We start from the raw sequence: 23,348 nt of genomic DNA, 5'->3' as shown, positions 1-23,348 counted from the left end.
ATTTCGACTTTAGATAAATGAACCATGTGTAATTATTAGGATTGTCTGGAGGTATAGTGGATACAAGTTGTCACCATGTCTATCCAACAATAGATCAGAAGATTTGTGTCTCGTGTTCAGCTTTAAAAGCATGTTTGAGATTTTAGGCTTTAATAGTAGAAAATAAAATATCAAATGACCTCTTCTATTCCACGCCTCTTACAATCTTAGTAGTGCTATTTCAGTCCTATTAGAGATTTACAAATGTGCCCATGGAACATTTTTTTTCTTTCTGTGAAAAGTGCCAAAAAAACAAAATACATAATTGCTCATTATTGTGAATCAAGATTATTGGCATTTCTACCATGTCTAAACAAGCAACCTCATTCCTCCACTTACACTTGTGCTGTGCCTGCTGAATGACTGCCAAAACACATTTTTCAGTAGGGAATGTTGCTGTTGCTAAGCAGTTTTATTTAGCTCCCATAATCACTGGGCTGTACTTATAAACTCTGCTTTTAAATAGGTTGTGTGCAACCCAAACACTTGTATTTGACCCTACTGTCAATGACAGCTGGGTCTATGGGAGAAGACTGGGAGACAGTAACATTAATTTGAATTTGTTGATTGCTGAAGAAAATGCATGCTAATCTCTATTGAAATGACTTTTTTTTGCAAATTGTGAAATAATAATCGAGCTTAAAATTAAAAAAAAAACATTTGGAGTATTATTAAATCTCACAGGAAGTATGAGGTAAATCCAGTTTGCATTGGCTTACCATACTCTCTTAGTAAGCTTTAGTAGAGCAGAAGACGGCTTTTGTTAACATTGGCAGATTAGTGTCTCATCTGTAAAAATACCCAATCCCATATAGAACAATTGTATGATAAATTAAACGCTCTTGTATTACTATTCCAGCTACTATGTGACAAACTTCCTCAACCTCAACCTACTTTACCTTCCCTGACCAATTCCTCTTTTTATTGCGCTCCCTCCCAGACACTGCAGCATTCACAGGGTTTTTACAATGGAGGCAGTGCTGTCAATCCAGAAAACAGTGGGTAGGACCAGCGGTGGCCAGGTGCTGAATGAAATGCTGTTAAACAGCAGTTACAATGCTGATAACCACGGCCCCAGCAAATGTTACTGCATCTCACTGTAGACACCGCTAACATGAGAGTGTTATTATTGTAGTTATTCAACTACAGGAAGCTTCATTAGGTGAAACTAGTTAGAACTAAGTGGAATTCACTGCTAGAACCAATCGGTCTCACAAGGGAAGCTTTGCTTGACAGGACAAGTAATATGCAACCTGTGGTACTTGCTCTTAGGCTTTCCTTTTACATATTGGAATACAGGAAGCCTCACTGTGGTATCATTAAAAGTTCAAATATTCCTTTAGGCACTTAAAGTTCAAGAGTGGAAGGGAGGTTCACTAAAGAGTATGAAGAACATTTTGAATATCAGCTCCTGCTTATTTTTTTACCCTTCATTGATCAGGGTTAGGCATTACTTAGACTATTGTTTTTTTCTGTATTGTTACTAATTTGTATTTAGTTCTTTTTTCCCTGTGTTATGTAGCTTTTTTGCATATTTTTAACATCTAGCTTTTTCTAGTTTCACCCCCTTATATGCTCTACTGTTTGCTAATACTGATACAGTCTGCATCTTTATTTTTTTCTTTATTTATTTTTGACTATTGACTGTAGGAAGTGGTGGGGTTCAATAGGTTTTAAGCCCCATACAGATGTCAAATAGTAGTCAGATGAATATAACTGAAAATAATCTTTTAGGATCATAGGTGAGCACTGTACACATAGCTTACATTCAATGAAGAGGGAAAGGGGGTTGACAAGTGAGTGGAACCCTGCTGTGATCTCTATAGGCAGTGTACAGCCATTGTTCCTGATCGGTCATTGGTCAATGACATTGGGGGACCAGGACAAGCACAACCTTTTGTCTTGGATAAGAATCCTCTGATGTGTGTACATACCTTTATTGCTGAGGTGTCTTTAGGCTTTTTAGCAATGTCACAATTACATCTGATACCAGGTCTCTTTCTGTTCTTTTATCTTGTGTTTACATCCTGTTGTCACGTGTGGAGAGACAGGCCACTAGGGGGCACTATAGCTTGCACAGAGGTGATGTGAGCCCTGAGAAGGGCCAAGGTGCAGAGTCTAAGCCATAACCAGGTTTTCTCCAGAGCCTCTGATGGTGAGGATGTTGCACCACTGGTTACTGCCAGGTTGCGGTCCTTGGGCACACAAAGGTGGGCATAGCACTATACCAAATCACAAAGCAGAAGGATAGTTGAGGAAGGCCAGGGTCGAGGCAGGCAGCAAGCAAGAGAGGTCAGGTCACATGCCAGGGGTCAAATACCAGGGATCCAGGAGACAGACACTAGTGACACAGGGGCCACTGCAGGCACGGGGAACACAGGGGTCTCTGGAAGCAACAGGAGGCACAGGTGACTCAGGGATATCGACAGACAGGAACACTGGAAGAGCACAGGGAAGTTGGCTGGGAACCTACAGACTGGACAACGAGGGGTTAACACAGGAACTGGACAGAGGAAACACAGAATAAAGCACCAGGTGAACAGGTTCTAGCTCAACAGAACTAGGAGCTCGGCACAGTGGAGGAGACACGTTGCACGAACACTAAGTGCACTGTGTGAACTAGCTTTATATCCAGGGATGATTAAGAGGCTATGTTCTGATTGGCCATTGGATTGAACGGAATTGATAAAGCTTGGAAACACAGGCACACCCGACGTCAGAACTGCCCACATGTGCAGGAGAGAGGCGTTTGTGCTTTAGTGAGGAAGAGGTAAGTGTGACACCTGTGAAGCATGCAGTGTTTGATTAACCACCTGAGCGTTACACTGATTTCTAGATTTCTGTTCCAAAAGCGTCACAGGTTTTCATGAATTTTTTTTTTTTACCAGGTAAGTGGGGATTTTAGTGTAGGCGAAAAAATACGGGGTTATCCAAAAGAGCAAAAATATTTAGTGCGAGAAATTACGGGCTTAGCGGTTAGGGGGTTAAGAGACAATTTCAATCTGCTTATTGGTGCTATAACCAAATACATTTGTGGTTAGGTTGTAATTAGCTCTTTCGGCCAGGATGCTGAGACATTCCATCAAAGACAGGCTCCCCAGGGTATATGATATACCGGATGCTCATCTAACTCTTTAGTGATTTCCAATATCTCAGTCTACAGTCTTTCATCATGTTCTAGGGATTCAGTTTAATGTTTTAGATAGACATTGCCTGTTCTGTTAAAGAAAAGCAAACATCCGCATAGTAAACTTTTCTTACTGAATATGTTAAGCAAATATCAAGCATATAACTGCAAACAGGGAAATTACAATGAACAATTTTTACAAAGATAATATTAAAACTTAAAAAGAAATGCTGCTTAAAAAAAATTGCAGTTTCTTCCAGCTGTTACATGTCAAATGTCTATTACATATTTAGCCACATAGGAATAATACTACAAAACATCAGTCTTTACCTTGCAGCATCCTAGCTGAAATGTGCATAGTTTTAATAGGTAATTTATACAGAGAAAAAAAGAAATGTTGCAAAAACAATGGAAGATTCTGAAACAAGCCGTAACTTCTTTTTAAGAGAAACATCAGGCATCACTCTTGTTATTATAAGACCAAACTTATGTAATTACAGTGTACAATTAGCATTTTGTGAGTTTGATATAGCCATAGCATTGACTACTGATCGCTTGCTGTGAGCTACATTGCTCATTTTTTGCTAATATTTTTTAATGTTTTATTAATTGAAAAAAAACTCTATCGCTTTGTTCTTTAACCAGTAATCAGAAAAGTAATATTTCTAAAACTATGACATTAAAAAAAAATTCCCCCACTCATCATTATATTGTATAATAAGCACCCTTAGATATCTAAACAAAAATAAAAATGTAATATATTGCAGCTTATCAGTCTTTACAAGAGGTGGCTACACCAGTTTTCACTTTTCAGGCTTTTTTTTATGTTTAAGTGCAGCATCACCAGGTGAAGATAAGGGGTAAAAAACAAATTCAGCCATTTATTCTGAGAATTCTGAGCTATCTAAAAAAAATGTCCTTTTGAGTTTAGATATGCATCAACTGAATACATATCATTAATGATACTACATCAAACACACAGCTCTTTATAAAACTGTTTTACATTCTGCTTTTGGTTCGCCCACAACTTCCCCAAACCCCCACCCCTTCTCTTTCCCAAACATTTGGTTACCAAACCCCCTCCCCTCTCCATCCCCATCATGATGTTTAAAAAATGAAAAAGGGTTATCTACAAATCCTTATTAGCCGGGTTGTTCACTGACCCTAAACATTGATTATTATACTTGCACATTATATGGAATGGTTTTCAAGTGGAAGAGACTGGTATGGAATTTTGTTTTACTATGACATTTATCTCCTATTTGCTTTGTAAATCCTATGTCTCCTTTTTTTTCTTCACAACTACTGATTTTTTTTTTTTACTTTTGTACCAATGTTATCTGCCTATTTTATTCAATATAAAGAAAGAAAAAAAAAGATATGCGTCAACTAACTGTCCTAACCATAAGCTACCCAAGTATGGGGACAGATGTGAAAATACCTCTGCCATGTGAAGTGTTGAGACAGTGTGAACTAGACATTCCTCTCTAAGCTACTATACATTTGCAGCCTATTAAGACACAGATAAGCGAAGAGATGGCCTTTACAAAAGCAAAGGCCATGATGAATTTCTGCATCTGTGTATTCTTTCCACCTGTGGAATTATAATCGCCCTTCTGCAATCTCCACCCACAAGGTGCAGCAAGTAAGTGCGCCCTTTCTTCTACAGGCAGGGAATCTAAGATTCTGACTCGTTGTGAGTATAACCTTAGCCATAAATGGTAAACTCTATGCAATAAAGAATGTGTTTTGTCACAGATGATGATTTTATAGCTCTGTGTTTACAATAGCACCTTTTATACTATGAGCCATGGTCAAACGCAGCTCATGGATCATAGCAGCCTAATTGTCAGCTATTTAATACACTCCTAGCGGGGCAGGTTCATTCAAGCTGACTGTGCTGGAAAAAATGTTCTTTTTTATATGTTTTAAAATTATCTTCAGGAACATTCTAGGTATACCAGATATTGTGTCAATGTAAAAATAACACCCTTTTCCCAGAACATTAACAACCCTTAACCTGCTGGTATTGACTAAAATAGTATGAAAGCTGCCTAGATATGTAGAGAGATAGGGAAAATAGAGAGACAATATCCATAAATATAATTAGACATTTACAATTTCTTTACATAGCAGTCAGCTGTTTATTGCTTAGATATATTGAATAGCAACCCTACAGTAAAAAAAAATTATACCATGAAGCATTCTTTAAAGCAATATATTAATGAGTAGTATGTTCATATACAACATCCAGAAACGGGACACACAAGGCCAGCAGCAGTGCCACTGAACAACCCGGACTCGACTTGCAGGGCCTGATTTATTAAAGCTCTCCAAGGCTGGAAAGGATACACTTTCATCAGTGAAGCTGGGTGATCCAGCAAACCTAAAATAGATCTGGTCCAGGATTCAAAACATTTGCTAGCAAAATCCATTTCAGGCTTGCTGGATCATCCAGCTTCACTGATGAAAGTGTGTCCTCCCCAGCCGTGGAGAGCTTTAATAAATCACACCCACAGTGAGAAAAGTACAGGCATGACATAGACAGGATATCTTTGTTATGTTGGCCATTGGAGGGGCAGTATTAATCAATTTATCAAAAATGAGGGTTTTGTAACTTTAGTAAGGTAAACCACAAACCCAAAAAATCTGATGAATAGGCCATAATTTAAAAGGAATTTTCTTGTATCTACTACTGTCTTTTTATTCCAGCTACTCCTATGGTGTCTGTTTCCTCTGCTGAGTGTTGGGGCACCATCCTCCAACCCTTGTGACACTGCAGCACCTAGCAGCCGTGTTATGGTTCAGAAGATGGAACCATAAGATGACAGGCTAGAGCTATCCAAAACCCCTAAATGCCAAAAAGTCTTACAGAAGCTTCAGAGCTGGAATAGGGAAAAATTGGAGACTCACTGGAAACGTGAATTACTAAGCTTTTCTACTGCAGTAGTATTTCATCTGATTTTTAACCTGATATGGTTGCTTTTATTATTGTTATGAACAATAGTAAACAGGATTTACTTAGCGGCAACATATTACACAACACTGTACATTAAATAGGGTTTGCAAATGACAGACAGATAAAGACAGTGCCCCTGATTCATCAATAAAATCCGCGCTCGCTGGAAGCGCGAAAGTACCGTATTTTTTGCCATATAAGACGCACTTTTTCTTCCCCCAAACTTAGGGGGAAAAGTTAGTGCGTCCTATACGACAAATGTGTTAAAAAAAATAATTAAAATATTATACTCACCTGATACCCGATCCTGCGTGTGTTTCTGGCTGCAGCGTGTCTCTCTTCTCTCCTCTGCCAGCATCGTGTGAACAGTAACTTTTAATACAAGCTCGCCAGTGTAAAGCTGCCGGAGATGCGCAGCTCCGGCCGCGAGCTTTTTCAGTTGCTGAATAGTGCGATCGCGTACGATTTCGGATCGCGAATACGAATGCGCGACCGATAATCCGATTCTGCTTGATGAATCAGGGGCAGTGACACAGGAGGAAGAGAGGATTCTGCCCTGAAGAGCTTACAATCTAGGCTTTATAATGAAAGTTTAGTCAAAACAGTTTTTTAAGTCTAGGAAAGCATTGAAATAGTTAAGACTTTGCAAGGCTTTCATTGACATCTGTGCCCAGTGTGATTCATTCTCTGCTTTTGTCCCAGTAATTATTTTTCCTGGAGAAAAAATTAAGCCAAAATGCTCTAGCTGCTACCAGAATAGATAAACAGGATACATGTAAACGGGGACACCTGTGACAACGTCATTGCTGTGCCTTCTTCCCTCCTGTGTGAGATTTCTACTTAGTTTTCCTGGTGTATTTGGTACAGGAAGTACAGGAAAATCTTTCTAGTGACGGTTATTTGTAGAAAGAAAGTTCTAAATACCAGTCACAAAAATCATGCAATATAGCTTATTCAATCAAACCATTGTTGATAGCAGAATTTTTTTTGGAAATGTAGGTAAAAGGTATGAAAGGTAAAATGTAGTAATAATAAAATAATGGTGAGCCTGTCAATATTCTATATACCAATAGTTATGTTTTGGTTCTTCTTAATGCTTCTTAAATCTTAATGCTGCATAGCTACGTGGGATGTCAATAATAAATATTTTTTTTTCAGACTTTTCCAAGAATAGGCTGACAGAAGTACCAGTTGAAGTCTGCCATTTTGTGTCACTGGAAGCACTTAACCTATACCACAACTGTATCAAAGTTATTCCTGAAACATTAGCCAATTTACGGATGTTAACTTATCTAAATATAAGGTATGTTTTCTTTTTTTTATCAATAAGAATACTTCTTGACAAACTGCAAAATACAAACCTTTTTGAAATGAAATCACATTTACATCTTTTACTTTGACTTTTGATTTTATGTTTTATAATAAAAGCGGTGTATTTCCTATATAGCTGTGCAAATGTTACCTATAGTGTTCCACTTTATGTTAGAGAATGTGAAAACTATTACTTTTTTTAAAAGGAGGAAGATATAAACAAGGAAGCTGCCATTGGTAAAATTCTAGTTTCTTGGCTGTTATGTTGAACCTGTTTTTTATATTTATTGACCCAAAAGAAGTATGAAGCAAAGGCCCATGACTTTTATTAGGTTCTTCTGATATTAATGTTGGTGCTGGCCAGTAATATGTAATATGTTTACAGGTTTGATTAGGGTGACCCTGTTAGTGAGTCCACTAAATGATCATAATAATGTAAATGTTTTCATTACAGATCCTATTTTACACCTATTGATGACACCTCTGGTGCTCTGTGTCTATACAATGCAGGCAGTTGATTGCTGGTGAGAAAGGGTGCTGTACATAGCTTTCTGAAAACATCACAGCATCCTACCTCAGTGCTCCGCTCTAGAAACCTTAGCCCTGATGCAAGTAGTGGAAAGTTTTGGGAAGAGATATGTATATCACAAAATTCCTTGATGGGGTTGGTGTCTGTCTGGAGAAATGGATGTTCTTAGGTAACGTCCACATCTGATGCTGAGGGTTCATGATGGAAAGAACTGAAATCCAATAAATAAAAAGTGCAAGCTATGAACTGGACTTAACCTAGGTCTAGATGATGCTTGCTCCAGCCAGGGAATGAGGTGGGCAATATCTGACTTTCTGCAGTTTTCAGTACATCCTGTGGGAAGCTCTCAGTGTGTACTAAAAACCAAGTAAACAATTTTAGTATAGGAGTGGTACTGTACAACTGTGCAAGACTAAAGGTGAGTTTTCAGTTCAGGTGTATGCATTATAAAATCTCTCATAAACGTCCAGTTGTAGATATGGGGTGCTGACATTGAGAATTCATAAAAACTAAAACTATTTTTCTGTCATATGTTATTCATTTCACAAGTAATTTATTTATTTATTGATGTTTTTCATAATGATGTGAAAGGAAATCTTTCCAAACTTGTCAAACTTGAACAGTGGAGAGAGCAAACAATATTTGTCATAACTTTGCTTTTGCATGTCATAATGTACCCTCTTGTTCTTTTATCCCAATTGTTCTACCCCTTTCATAGATATTTTTTAGGACTTAGGCCTTGGCGGAACATATGGGAACCTGTGTGTTTTCCTCTGTTTACAGATAATTTTTTTTTTTGTTTACAAAGCTTGCACATAAAGCCCAAATCCTATTACTAAGTACCGGTAGCAAACAGCACCATGAAATTACAACTTTTTTTTTAGCACAGTCCAACAAATACAAGGCTGACCAGCCAGAGTCTTAGTTGAGCTTCAGACAGCCCACCTTTCCTTAGAAATAGGGAGCTTGCACACGACAAAATATTAGTACAATGCGTTATAACTAAAATGCAGAAGGCACAATGAGAAAAGTGTTTCAAATATTTGAAGCCATACATTTTGTGAAGTCATCGGCAGCAGTGATAGCCTCTGTATTTCACTGTAAGTTTCTTTTAAATACTATACTATATGTAACATGCAGCATATGTTTTAACCTCATTGAGCGCAGTTTGTCTTTCAGTGGTTTGGAATTTGGTGCCCTGTATATGTTGGAATTCTCACATAACAGAGTTCTGTTCCTCAGCTTTTTTTAGCATTCATTTTCTTCCCACGCAGCCATTTTTCACCATATACAGAGCTCTAGCTGTGAGCAGCCTCCTTACACTGCTCTTGCTTAGACATTGTTCAGCTGTACTTCTAAAAACACAAAGGATCACTAGGAAATGTGCAGCTCTTTTAAAATGCCTCTGTGACTCACTTAAGAAAATTATAGCTTGGTTCTACTGAATTTATTTTTTTCTCTTTTTCAGTCGAAATCAGCTCTCCTCGTTGCCAGCCTGCATATGTGGTCTTCCTCTTAAAGTTTTAATTGCAAGTAATAATAAGATTGGGTTTCTGCCTGAGGAAATAGGTCAACTGCAGCAGTTAATGGAGCTGGTATGTCACAGAAATCAATATTTTCTATTTCTCACTTTCATATTTAGGGGTGTTGTAACCCCAGGCTAATGTGTGGGATGTAAGGTAAGCCAAATGTATTGATCCCTCTGGGAAAATGTAAACTTTAACTAAAGAACTGAAAAATGGTACTTTCTTTTGAAAGAAAACAGAAGTCTGGCAGCAAATTAGATGAGAGACCTTTCTAAAAAATACTTTAAAATGTATAGAAAATGAAAAGGCTGAGGTGACAGAGAAGGGATTCTTTTGCAAAATACCATAATAACTAATAACCAAGGCCCTAAGGAGGAATTCGTAAAACTGAACCACTGTCAAATTGCAATCATGTAGGAGGCAGCCTACTGTGCCAGATGCATCAGGACAGTCCTGTTGATACCGTGGTGCAAATCATGACAAGACTGCTAATTAAGTCATAGCAAATCATTTTGTTCAAGTAAACCTGAACATACTGTTGCTAGACATTACAGTTTACAAAATAACGTTTAGTAATCTATTATGCAGGGCCCACAGGAGCACACATATTGATTCAATTAATCAATAAACACTGCTGCTGTGAACTGGAGATAATTTGAAAGAAATTTGAAGTTTACATTACCCACTAGTGTTGAGTTAGAGGAGGGATACTTTTTTTTTACCCCAGCCTGGATAAGACGGTTTATGTAGGTTAACAACATGCATTCAGTAAGTACTCAGATTTTTTTATTTGTATAATACCTGCACCCCATAATTACCTTAACTGTGAAATAACAAGCTTCCAACCCTACATGAGTCAGGCATTTAAACCCCAAATAAAAATCTAAAATGTATAGCAAAGGCTTTGTGATTGTGCATTTTCTTTTATTTTACTAAAGGAATTTTAAACATTGAGCCTTAAAGCTTAAACAGACAAAATGTATGAAAAAGGATAAAGCGATAATATTTGTATCAAAAAGCTGTAAAGTAAAAGTATATAAAAGAAAGAAACTGTAAGAGAAAATCAGAAACATCCTGACCAGTTTATACAAATCCAAAAGTTTATCTTTTAATATTACTAAAAAGAAGTAAAAAGTTAAACTACAAAAACAAAATAAAAAGATGTTTTGTAATACAGATTAAAAAGATGCATGATCGTATTGCATAATAGTGTAGCTGGACCAATGAAACAACTACTCACTAGTGTTAAATCTCACAACAGAAGAGTGTTTCATCAAATAGGACATTTTACTTATTGTATTATTATAATCTAAATTTATTGGGAACCTGACTCGGTCCATTTTTTTTTTTTAATTTTGATGCAGGCTCAGCCTTAATTAGCATGTGGCTGCAGCAGATCGGGGAGCAGTTCCAGAATGCAACAAGATGCATACAAATGTGCGCAGTGTGCTGCTCCTAGGTGCACAACAGCAGTTTGCAATGCATCCAGGAGTGACCAACTGCGGTAATGCAGACATGAATGGGGCCCAAGAATTGCTTCTGATTTTAGGTTCATGACTCTAACTCCACAGCCCAGACTTGTAGTAATGCTGTTGGGGACCAGGGTGAAATAAGGTAAAAAGGCACTGTCCTAGGAAGAAAGCAGCTTTATAAATAGCTGTCTGCACTTTGATAACATTTCTCTTTACAAGATCAGACCTCTAGTCACTGGAGACGACAGGATAGAAGAAAGGCAAAGTTATGTGATGCATTAGGTTCTAATTGGCCCAGAATTTGACCCCCTCCCTTATGTGATTAGGCTGGTGTTGGCCTATATTGAACAAATAAAACTGGATGAATTAGTATTTTGTATTTAGTTCAGCTTAAAAAATTATGTCTCTTTTGTTAAATAAGGCTTCTTCGTGAAAAAGCATTACAGTTAGAAATTGTGTCAATACAAAGAAATGTGCTCTATGTTCACAATTATTTTCTGTTAAACTGGTTGTATGAATATGATTCTTTATATATTCCAAAAATCAATATTAAATATGCAGAATATAAAGAAGTGCTGAGTATTGTTGGTGAGGGGAAAGCAGATGTTCTTTATTTCTGGGTACAAAGTAAAATTATTTCCCGAGGCTCAGTAATAGGAATAATGTAAGTCTATTCTTTATTTAGCTTGGGAGAGCCAAAGGCATAATTAGCGCATAGGTTCAATCCTAATATTATAGGCAACATATGGTCAGAGCCCCATACAGCAGATCTGTCCTTTAATAGCCTCAACACAAATCTGTGATTTTAAAAGCTTACAAATATAGGTCTGATTGTATATTATATTACTTTTGTTGTACTTCTTCCAAATGGTCATTAGTAGTTGAAGAGCTGAGCAGATTATATTACACAGTGACTGTTTCATAGCCCTGATATACAACAAAGGTAACCTCATGCTACATTGGAAAGATGTCTGGTTCAGAAATGAGCTGTGTTGTATCACCTCTCATATAGCAGGAAATGTACAGTGACATAAACCTACAATAAGTACAACAGGCAATGTATGACCTGGTTTTATGTTTATAAAATATGCTCTTCATTAAGAAATACATCCTGTGTATACACACACTTACTTTATTGGTATGTGGTAGGAATCTGATATCTAAAAATGTTATTTGGTTGGGCTCATCTGTCAGCTGTGTACTTTGCTAACACGCAAGTGTTGGACACAAATCATTCACTGTTGTGTGACAATGGAGAGTGCTGCAGTGCCTTGTTGTTTTGCTGTTGCTATTCAAAATAAAAGGAAGCACAGTACACACATTACCAATAGCCCACAGAGATAAATGTTTTTATTAGTGAGTTAACAACAACATGTACAAGTGTGAAAGGATTCTCAATCTGCACTAAAACTAGACATCATTTCCACCATTGAACATTATTAAAGTGGAACTAAACCCTGGTGATACTTACCTTTCCTGTTCTGTTGCACACACTGCCGTCTTCTCTCCTTCTCTTCCGCATTACGATCTTTAGACATCTTAATTGGCAGCACTGGGATGATGTAACTCCACAGAGGTGCATGGGAGTTCAGTCAGTCCGGATTTCCAGGTATTCCTGGCACAAATGATAAGCTGCGCATGCACAGCTAGATGGCGATCAGGAAAGATTAGTGCTGGTAACCTACAAATATTTCTTAGTTGCCTTTAAAATAAAATAACAGTTAAAAATGTATAAACAGACCTGATTTAATAAAAGATAGACTTTCATGGGAAAACCTTGGTGATCCACCAAACCTGGGATGGATTTCTTAAAAGTAATTTGCTATTTGTCGGTAAATGTTTTTGAACCTGGACCAGATTCATTCCTGGTTTGCTAGATCGCCCAGGTACTCCCATGAAAGTATATTGTGCCCATTGTGAATATTATACTGCTGTATTAATCACACACTGTTTTAAATACTTCAATACATATTTTTATAATGAAATATTCAAAAAATTTATTATAAAGGACTTTACTGTACTTGTTAACATAGTTAGTTGTTGTTTTTTTATTTTACTAAATGCAAGGAGTTTGTATGTTCTTCCTGTATTTGTGTGGGTTTCCTCCCACATTCCAAAAACTTGCAGTTAGGTTAATTGGCTTCCCCCCAAAACTCAGACTTTAGACATTTAAGTGAGGTAGGTACATTAGATTGTGAGCCTCTTTGAGGTAGAGTTAGTGACATGTCTATGGACTTTGCAAAACACTGCGTAATATGTTGGTGCTATATAAATAAGGTTTATTAATGTTCTCCTTGATTTTTCTGTGTTAACTGCCTAATACAACAGTGAAATAATATGCAAGCACGTTGTGGAATGGAGATGCAAGTGAAAAAGTGTAGAGAGTGGTGATCCTGTACAAATCTGAAGCTAACTGTGTTGCATTGTTGTGACATTACAGGACATCAGCTGCAATGAAATAACATCTTTGCCACAGCAAATAGGTCTTCTAAAGTCTCTACGGGAACTAAATGTGAGAAGAAATTATTTGAAAGTTCTACCTCAAGGTGAGTGTTTAAGGAAGAGAATTGTAGGATTATATGTGATTAGTTTATACATATCTATAAAACAGCAATAATCTAAGACATGTAACTTATAAACGTACTTATAATTCTCACAAGGATACATTTTAGCTGGATGCAAAAAAACAGACATGTATATAAGTACTGCACCTAGACTTTATTAAAATGACTGGATGTACATAATTTAATGTTTATTACAGTGATAACTGAAGAAGAAAACATGGTTTATGAACTAAGAAATGAAAAATGAAGCTGTTTATGTACCCAAATATAACTTTGTCAATTTGGAGATATGTACAATTAACATTTTTAGGAATTTTAAGGTAGAAGGAGTGTGTAACAGGTTAATACTCATGCTTTGTTTTTGTAAATACAGTGGTGCAGTATAATTGATAATCATTATGCAGATATTATATTTTTTTGGAGTCAAATTATAAAATATCAGAAAACCTATTTTTGCATTATTGTTTTGTCTTGGTTTTATGCTGAAGTAAAAAGTATTAGTAGGGTATTTTAACCCCCCTATCGGTATTCCCGAGTGTGACACTCGGGGTCGCCAAAAACATAAACCCTCTTACCTTGCTCCTTTGGCTTCCCCCGACGTCCTGCTCGTCTCTGCAGGTCTTCGGGACACGTCTTCTTCCTCCGATCTTCAGCCGCTCTTCAGTCGCTACTGCAGAGACGGTCTCCGGGGTTTACCAGTGTTGTCGGTGCGAGCATGAGGCGAGCCGGGAAATTCAAATAATTATGTATTGAATTCAATACAAAATAACTGTATTGATCCAATACAAAGAAATCTTTATATAACATATATATAATTATAATATATATATATATTATATATGCTACTGTACAGTTATATTACAGGTTTTAGTATTTTTATGCACCCTTATTAAATTTATTAAATATTTCGGTGAGTTATGCCTAAGATTCATAGGCCTACAATGTAAAATAAATTTCCATGCAAAAAAATGTAACGCTTTTTGCATTAAAATACAGACAGAAATAGAACGCCAGGGTGTTAATAAAGTCTAATTCCAGCCAAAATATACAATAATATTATCATATATGACCTGGAATGCAGAATATAATTGTTCATTTTTATTCTGTGGAATTGTGCATTTATCTGGCAAATTTTGGGCTGCTTTGCTTTCTTAGTTTTTTCTTCTAATACATGTCAAATTTATTTAATCTTGCATCCCAAACATCCCAAACTGATCTAAGTCTGATGACATGTACAATAAATCCTAAGAGTACAAAATGGTGCATGAAGAGGCTGATTGGTTGACAATGCTATGCAGAGTATGTAAACATTTGAATATGTACACATACCTTTACTGCTTAAACTGTATATTCTATACATTTAATGGTTTGAATCTATACATAACTGTGGTAAATGCTTTAATTTAGTTCTTCATTAAATTACCTGTTTAAAGTCTATGGACTCTGAGATATACTAGCTCAGTGATGCCTATTTACAAATCCTTTAACCAGATATATTTTTGTATTCACAGAAATTGTAGATCTTCCCTTGGTAAAATTAGATATTTCCTGCAATAAAGTGCTGATTTTGCCACTTTGTTTTAGAAAAATGGTGCAATTACAAGTATTAGTATTGGAGAATAACCCACTACAATCCCCTCCTGCACAGGTCAGTCTTTTTCTTTTTTTATGTTATTCTTAATTTTGGATGCACTGTTATATGTTGTCCAAAGTAGTGTCAAACCTTCTCTTCAAATACAAAGATTGTAACACAGTATTCTCCCCAGAAACTTTTTTAAGCTGTGTGGGAAGAAGCTGTAGGCGGGTAATGGCCCCTGCATTGTAACCCAACTTTTTATTAACTACCCAAAAAAAGCCAGGTGATTCTTGAAAAGTTTGGGGTGGTGCCCTGGCAAAAAGGGTCTGGGGAGAACACTGTACAAGCTGAAGTAACAAACAAAAATCCAAAGTGTGCATACACATATACTTTGTCAAATTACTGTAAAAGGGGCTTTGTCAAATTACTGTAAAAGTGTACCTGTGTTAAAAAATACTGTAATTTACACTGAGTAGCTCCCCAGCTGCCCTTTGGGGCACAAAGTTTGTATGTATTTTTGAGTTTACCTTTTTCGGGAAAGATGGAGTATTGTCACATGTCCTGTGCCTGTTTGGCAATACAGACTCTTTGTTACGCTACTCTTTTTCTGAGAATTACTTTTTGGATTGTGGCTGTTTGCTCCTACTTGCAGGATGTTCATTGCATAAAAATAGGTGCTCAGGGAGTCCCCGGGAGAGAGTAAAGCTTGACATGAAGTCTTTGATGACAGGCTACTTTAGTCAAGGAATGTTTGGGTTTTCTATAGACTTGTGGTAGGTTAAATATTACCTGCAGATTTGTGTGTGTTGCATGACCAAAGTGAGGAAGAAGAGAAGTGTGGGAATCTTAGCACTTGCATCAGATTTGCTTTTTTTTCTGCAAAGGGTTTCACACTGTTGTCCTATTAGGAGGTGACTATGTACTAGAACAGAATGCTATATTCCAGCCTCAGCACCCACTAATACTCAGAGTTTGCAAGGGGAGCAAGACAATTCAGAAAAAAAGGGGACATTTTTAAAAAAATTCATGTGTATTGCTTTGCTGTTTTTGTGTCCACTGTCTACAATTGTCTTAGTGACAACAACCCATAGATGTATGCAAATTAGACAAAAAAATATACATTTGTTTCTTTGTGTTCATACCTACAGTAGGTCAGTTGTTCAAAGTATAAATGCCAGAAAGTTTAACACATAGCTGGGCAACTAGTGTTTTTATGTATTTCACATATGTGATGATTTCCCCCATAGCCTTTCTCAAATAAGAACCCAATAAACAATGTATACATACAGATTTCCTAGCTGCGTTTTCCCCAGTGCCTGCATTCTTTCACCTAAAATAAAAAGTTCTGCTTTTTATTGCGCATATAATAAAAGGATTCGACATTGCATGCAGACTTTGGGATTTTGTCATTTTGTAATTTTTCTTTCTACTATTGTATATACAAGTACAAGATCAGTCGGAAACATTGTACAATGGCTGTATCACAAAAAATTGCTTGTTGTTTCAATGATCAATTTTGTAAATAAGTCATGACTTACAAGGAATACATTCATTTTACTGTTTACTGTCATACTTTTATTGGTTTAATTATATTTGTATTTATGTGCTTGTAAATTACTTTCCTTTATAGGTTGCCTCTGGATGATGATTGTAGGAGTTTTGGCGCTACTTACTATAAGTCATGGGACCTGTAAAAATCATGGCATCTGGAATGGGAGCACACTTTATTACCTTTGTGCAAATGATTTAAAGAATAGACTTGAACAGTCATTTTGTACTTTTAAATGCAATAATTAAATTCTTATTTGACAGGTCAACCAATTGAATGTCTGCCCCATTTCTTTTTTTAAATTACACATTTTTATTTTCCAGGTTTGTATTAAAGGCAAAATACATATATTCAAATATCTAAGTATACAGGCTTGTCAAATTGAAAAAACAGGCGAATTTTATCTTCATTCCATTGAAAGACCAATTCTGCAGCAACATGTTGAGGAAAGGTGAGCCTGAATGCATTAGTACTGCTGTATAGTCTTGGTTATTTATGAATGTTTACAATAAAACAAAATATATATTATGTTTGTATTGTAGTACAAATATGGAAAGAAAGGAGTGTTCAGCATGTTCTGTGTATGCTGGTAAAACAGAATGTACCATAGTTTGATTTAAATTGGTATACCTAAAGAACAGGCTGTGGCTGTTTGCACACTGTGCATTTCATACTGGGTTGCCTATAGTATTCCATGAAAAATTTTAGTGGGTGGTCATACCTAAATGCCTAAGCTAAAATGGTAATAGACAGGACTAAAGTGGAGCACCACTGCAATGCTTGCAGTCCTGCCACCCTGTGTGTACTCAATATCTACAAATATGAGCCTACTGTTGTATGGGCTTCTGATTCTTAATAAGGTTTCCATGCAAATGAAGCAAATATTTGATATGTAACCATATGTTTACTGCAATCATTTAGAAGTTGATTCTTTGCAGTGACTAAAAGATAATTAAAAAACTACAGAGGCAAAAAATATTATCAGAGAAAATAATGTTGCCAAATACATACATACACAGTGCACAATAAATATAACAAACTCACATTTATGGACCACATGCCAATACACTGTAAGATTGAACATATGGATTGCTGCAAAGGGGACTTTTGCTTCAATTGTGACAGCATTAATATTTACTCCAGATCTCGGTAAAACAAAAGAGATAGAAAATATAATTTTTGGGGGGGGGGATTAGTACCACAACAAAACATAACTCAGTGAATACTAAAGATGTTGAATCACATCATATGCTTACTCATCAGAAACCAAAAGGACTAATAAATTGTATTTTCTGAATTGTATTACCGCTGCTGACAACACACTACGAGGGGGTGCTGAGAAGTTCCTGGCTTTGCCCAGAAAGAAGAGAGCCAGAGTTATGAAATAACACATTTATTCAACATATTCCCCCATGAGACTGATGCACTTGGTACAGCGTAGTTGCAGCTTTTCTAGACGTTCAAAAAAAGTCCTCTGGTTGGGCCACAAACCAGCTCTCAGCAGCAACTTTCACGTCAGAAATGTCCTCAAAACGTTGCCCCTTGAGGTGTTTCTTCAAATTCAGGAACAGATAATAGTCCGCAGGGGCCAGGTCAGGTGAGTAGGGGGGATGGTGGACCAATTGGAAACCCAGGGTGTTTCCTTGGCGCCATTCCTTTGACTGTTCCTTGGTTTCAGGATCAAAGATGTGGGGCCAGGTTTCATCCTTAGTCACTAACCTAGCCAACAAGTTCTGTACAGCTTCAAAAAGTGCCAAAATCGCTTTGGATGCTCGTTCCTTCTTCTGATCACTGTTCAAACATTTCGGCACCCACTTCACTGAAAGCTTGCGCATGTCTAGGATAGTGTTGGTAACAAACCCAACAAGTTGCCATGAAATGTCAAGTATCTGGGTTATCTTTTTGCGGATATTGGCCGGTCCTCAATAATCAGCTCATGAACAGCATCTCAGGTTGCCAGGTCAGTTAAAGTTGCAATGCCCAGTCTTGAAATGAGATATCCAGGTTTTGACAGTGCTGTAGGAAGGACACTTCTCCCCCAGTGTTTGTGACATCTCAGTGTGAATGTCCTTTGCTGACTTTCCCTGGAGAAACAAAAACTTCATGACGGCCCGTAACTCCAATGACGTGAAACTTGCTTGTGCCTCTGCCATCACAGCTTCTCACTAAAAGAAAAAACTGTTTTAAGAATCACAAAGACCTGATATTTGCACAGTTACATACTAAGATATTAGGCTGTCCTATGCCCCCACACTCATTTTTCTATTTCATCTGGAAGGGGAACTTCCCAGCACCCCCTCGTAAAACCCATGTCAATGTTATGTATCTAGTTTATTATCAAATTGATGGGGTAAAAGCTGTCCGCTCCTAGTGGGGCTGATTGTAGGGAACAGAGTAAAAAAAAAACACATTGGCCATTGTAGACAATTAGATGAAATTGTTCATTGATCTGACTAGTTTCGATGGACAACAGATACACATGTTCGTTTATTTGCTTCTCTGAAAATTTTATAATAATCCTCAAGGTTTGATCTTGTGCTGCGTCATCTACTAAGTTAGTAATACAATACTTTTATGAATACACTTTTAGCATTGAAGACATCTTCCCAATAAAGAAAGACTCAGACTCTGGTGTTGGGAGTGACAGTGGTGAGAAACGTTTATCAGCCTTAGAGGTACCTATCATCATGTATTTCTTGTATTGCTGTTTTTGTTGTTTATGAGTGAGAATGACACACCACACTTTTATTTTCTTTAGCTACAGTGAAATAACTCAAAGTAGATACTGAGTTCAAAGTATATATGATATATTAATTTTGCTGTAAAATAAACTTGCTGATTAGGATAAAGAAGATAAAAATGGCAAGCATTATCTAACTTTTCCTTTGGCAGATGTTAGATGCTATTATTTATAGAAATGCAAGTCTCTCCCCTAAATGTTTTATTGATTTTTTCCAGTTCACGTAAAAACATTTATCTACTTCTTAGTGATGGACCAAGGCAAGGGTAACCGTTAAGTTGTAGTAACTACCCGAAACCTGGTTCAGGGCCCTGTAGGATTTGACACTTGTTCAGTTCAATTACTATATTGTAGTATATTAGCAGTATTACCAGGCTTCAAAGAGGGAATCTTCTGTTTAAACAGCAATTGAGAAGAAAGGAATTTCTGCTTTTGACAACCCTTCTGAATACTGCAAGTTGACAATCAACCTACACTTAAATACTATTTCAGACTGTTCACAAGCAAATTACAAACAAATTGCAAACACAAATTACTTAAGTTTCACGTTTTTCATGTACTGTCTTAACACACCCTTCACTTTGATTTGTTAATGTTATACTATGAAGAATACAGCAGGGTTTTTTATTTGAAGTCCTAGGGGTTCCACAGTTTAGGAATAATTTATTTAGTGCATGATAATCAATTCCTCAACATGTACCCCTACTAAACAACAAAGAGAACATTTTAAATATTTTCTTTAATAACAAAAATGAGGCATCAAGGTACCCATGTGTCTCTCAATCCCTTATTTATGGCAGTACCAACAATAAATATTAACAAAAAATGTAAAAAATGCTTAACCAGACATTTCCCATTTCTCCATTAGATTGCAGGTAATATTACATTAGAAATATAGGCATACAAAAGGCAGCAAACAGCTTTTGTGTTGTTAATCAATTTATAACTGGCTAGGGTGGTGTAATTCACAGGTATTCAAGGTAATTATACCTAATGAGCAGTGAGACTTTTTTCTACAAACGTTGTTTTAATGAGAATGTAAACAAAAGATATGAAAAATACAGCAGGAACATAGAATAGGATAAATGTTCAGTGTCTTCAATTGAATTTTTTTTCCTACTCATGCATTCTTGGTGTACTCACATTTCCCCATCCTAACTGGCTAAAAATGGGAAGGCAGCTGCAGGAAACCACTAAACACATTTCACCTGTTGGCTTAGCTGAAATGAGAGATTCATTTTAATACTCTGCAAGGAAACATCTGGATGAATAAGTACATTGCCAAGCCACAGGCTTAGATATAAACTCATTTGCTCTTATGCTACTGCAAGAACAGTTAAAAGTGATTATTTTGATTACCTAAGTGAAAGCATTATACACGTTTTTTTGGGATTGCAGTAATTCTGACTTTCTACTCCTGTAGAGTGAAATAATAGGCATCTGATTAAAATGTGAAGCTATGTTTATGCAAATTCATGTACACTCAAATCAAACCTAAATAAAAAAGGTACAGTTGAACATTTTATTACAGCATACTATAAAAATATATTATATATGATAAACAGTTTTTGCAGCACCCTCTAGTTTACCAAAAATAGGCAAACTGCTCACTTTTTATGTAGCGTTGGAAATTCATAGGACAATAGGACTGATTAGTAATTAGGACAGAGTACAAAGGCTGCAAAGAGTTGAATACTGTACATGCTGCAAGATACATATTTGAGCTACAATTTTTGCCAGTATAAGCAATTTTAAATAATGTGGGCATTCCCTTATTTAGCCTTTCCTATCACTTTACTTATTACCTCTAATAATAATTTGATATATAGCAGTACTTGGCAGGGTTCAACATCTTACTTATAGTTATGTCCATTGTCCTTTTTGTTTGATAGCCTTGTGACGAAGATTCAGCCAGCCCCAGTGTACCAATGTCAGATATATTGGAAGAAGAAAATCTTGTCAAAGAAGATTTAGACCAGCAATTTCATCATTTAATGAAAGGTGAGGAACACTGCATTTTTGTAATACTGATAATACATAGAATGTTTTACTTTTAAGTCTTAGACTTTTTGTTTTTCATTAGCCATAAAACATTGCTCAGCCTAAACATAAAAACCACAAAGGATCCCATCTTGACAAATCACTGTTTATAGAGGAAACCATTGTGTTTTGGACTAGGATGTACATATACAGTATACCTGCATTCAAACTACATGGTCCAGGTGCCACATTCAAAACAGCCCCTTCATGTCACATAAAAATTCAAAATTGTAAATCCTTGAATACTCCACCTAAAGTGCACCTTCAATGATACTAAAGAGTTAAAAGCAAGCATCAAGAGTTGTGTGGTCCCACCTTCATTTATTCTCCTGAACTCCCTGGAGGATCCCAAACCTAGTATGACAACTTCAACTTAGGAATGAGAGCCTGGTCATCCCACCTACAATACTGGCTTGTCTGTTAGATATAAAGGCTGAGAACATTGTAGTAAGGAATACAGCAATTCAGATCCATGAGTTTAAATCACTCATCAACATTCGGAACCGGTTTGACACAAACATAGCTTAATCAGAAACTTAGGGAGAACTGTATAACTTTTATTTACCTAAATACACACAGCTGAAAATATTATATTATTTTGATGATAGTCAATGTAATAATATTCCAGATACCATATAGCATGTTATGGCGAAACCTTTCAATTTGATTATTTTTAATACTTTTCTCATCATCCTTTTCTGCTTGTTCTATCAAGACTACGTCCTGAATGCTGCTGACAAGTCAGAAAAATCAATGTGCCAATATAGAGACGATGCAGATTCCAACCATGTGAAATTTATGAGTTACAGCCAGGTATTGTATAATTCTTTTCTGCCGCAGGAAATCGTCTGGTACAAATCAATTAAGATAGAGTAACTAGTATTTCTAAGGAATAGATGTGGTGTAAATTAATAATTTAAATGAATAACATGATCTAATATTATCTGGGGTCACTCAAAAAATACCTAAACAGAGAAAGGGTTTTTAAGGATTCATAGAAAGACAATGTGAAGTTGTATGATAATTTATGAACTTTGAAATATCTGACTCTGTACTACATGTAGAATATAATATATATATATATATATATATATATAAAACTAAAGTATTTTAAAGTATAATCAACTATAATTAATTTAACATATGAATTATTTGATTATGAACCCAAATGAAGGTAAAAAGTAACGTTTATTGAAATTTAATGGTGACCCTGTTGCTTCTTGCACAAACTATTTGGGGACACATACCATAGTGACTAACACATATTTTTTTAACTACAGGCGAAATCAGCTGAATTTGATGAACCTCTACAAATACAAGAGGAAGCGCAATGGTGTATGCAAAACAGGTAAGTATAAATCATAGGATTTTAAACAGACCAATTCTAAAAACACCCTTCATTCTTCTTTCAACTCCAGTTGAAATAAAAAATTATATGTGCTAAAATAAAATAGTCTGGTTACCTGCATACAAACTGTTATAGAAATCTATAGTAAATGCATTGAATATCTATATGCTGCTTGTAGTTCTCTTAAACACTTTAATACCTGTTGTGAATTTTTTTTCTCAATAAACATTTTGCAATTTTTTAAGTATATCCAAACACATTTAGTAGTATTTTATTTATTTTAACATTTTTGGTACCCTTTAGTAATGTTGCAAATGAAAAAATATTGTCTGTAATCTTTAACCAAAAAATATATGTACAAGTTAATACAAAATGTTTTACCCTAGCTATATATACGTACATAGGTCTATATATATACTTATACTATATATATCAATCACTAATTTAACACTAAAATAAACTTTTTAAATTGTGTTTATACATATATCAGGAGTTATTATTAAAAAAGGAATAACAAAAATGTCAGAAAGTTGTTTTCTGAATCCTCTCTCAATTACCAAATATGTGG

General features: G+C 36.0%; 1 protein-coding gene across 3 annotated transcripts in view; it reads left to right on the top strand.

Moving 5' to 3' along the window:
* Positions 1 to 23,348, top strand: part of LRCH1 (leucine rich repeats and calponin homology domain containing 1) — a 105,128-nt gene that overhangs the window by 45,410 nt on the left and 36,370 nt on the right. For all 3 annotated transcript variants that reach the window (XM_072409877.1, XM_072409860.1, XM_072409869.1), the window contains exons 2-10: positions 7,284 to 7,428; positions 9,434 to 9,560; positions 13,404 to 13,509; positions 15,039 to 15,175; positions 16,976 to 17,103; positions 19,243 to 19,327; positions 21,285 to 21,393; positions 22,148 to 22,245; positions 22,713 to 22,780. In XM_072409877.1, the coding sequence (XP_072265978.1) occupies positions 7,284 to 7,428; positions 9,434 to 9,560; positions 13,404 to 13,509; positions 15,039 to 15,175; positions 16,976 to 17,103; positions 19,243 to 19,327; positions 21,285 to 21,393; positions 22,148 to 22,245; positions 22,713 to 22,780 (1,003 nt within the window). The remainder of the gene's footprint in view (positions 1 to 7,283; positions 7,429 to 9,433; positions 9,561 to 13,403; positions 13,510 to 15,038; positions 15,176 to 16,975; positions 17,104 to 19,242; positions 19,328 to 21,284; positions 21,394 to 22,147; positions 22,246 to 22,712; positions 22,781 to 23,348) is intronic.

This window comes from Pyxicephalus adspersus, chromosome 1, assembly GCF_032062135.1.
Source record: "Pyxicephalus adspersus chromosome 1, UCB_Pads_2.0, whole genome shotgun sequence".
Classification (NCBI taxonomy): Eukaryota; Metazoa; Chordata; class Amphibia; order Anura; family Pyxicephalidae; genus Pyxicephalus; species Pyxicephalus adspersus.
The sequence above is the reverse complement of the archived record's forward strand: the minus strand, read 5'-3'. Positions and strand labels throughout refer to the sequence as shown.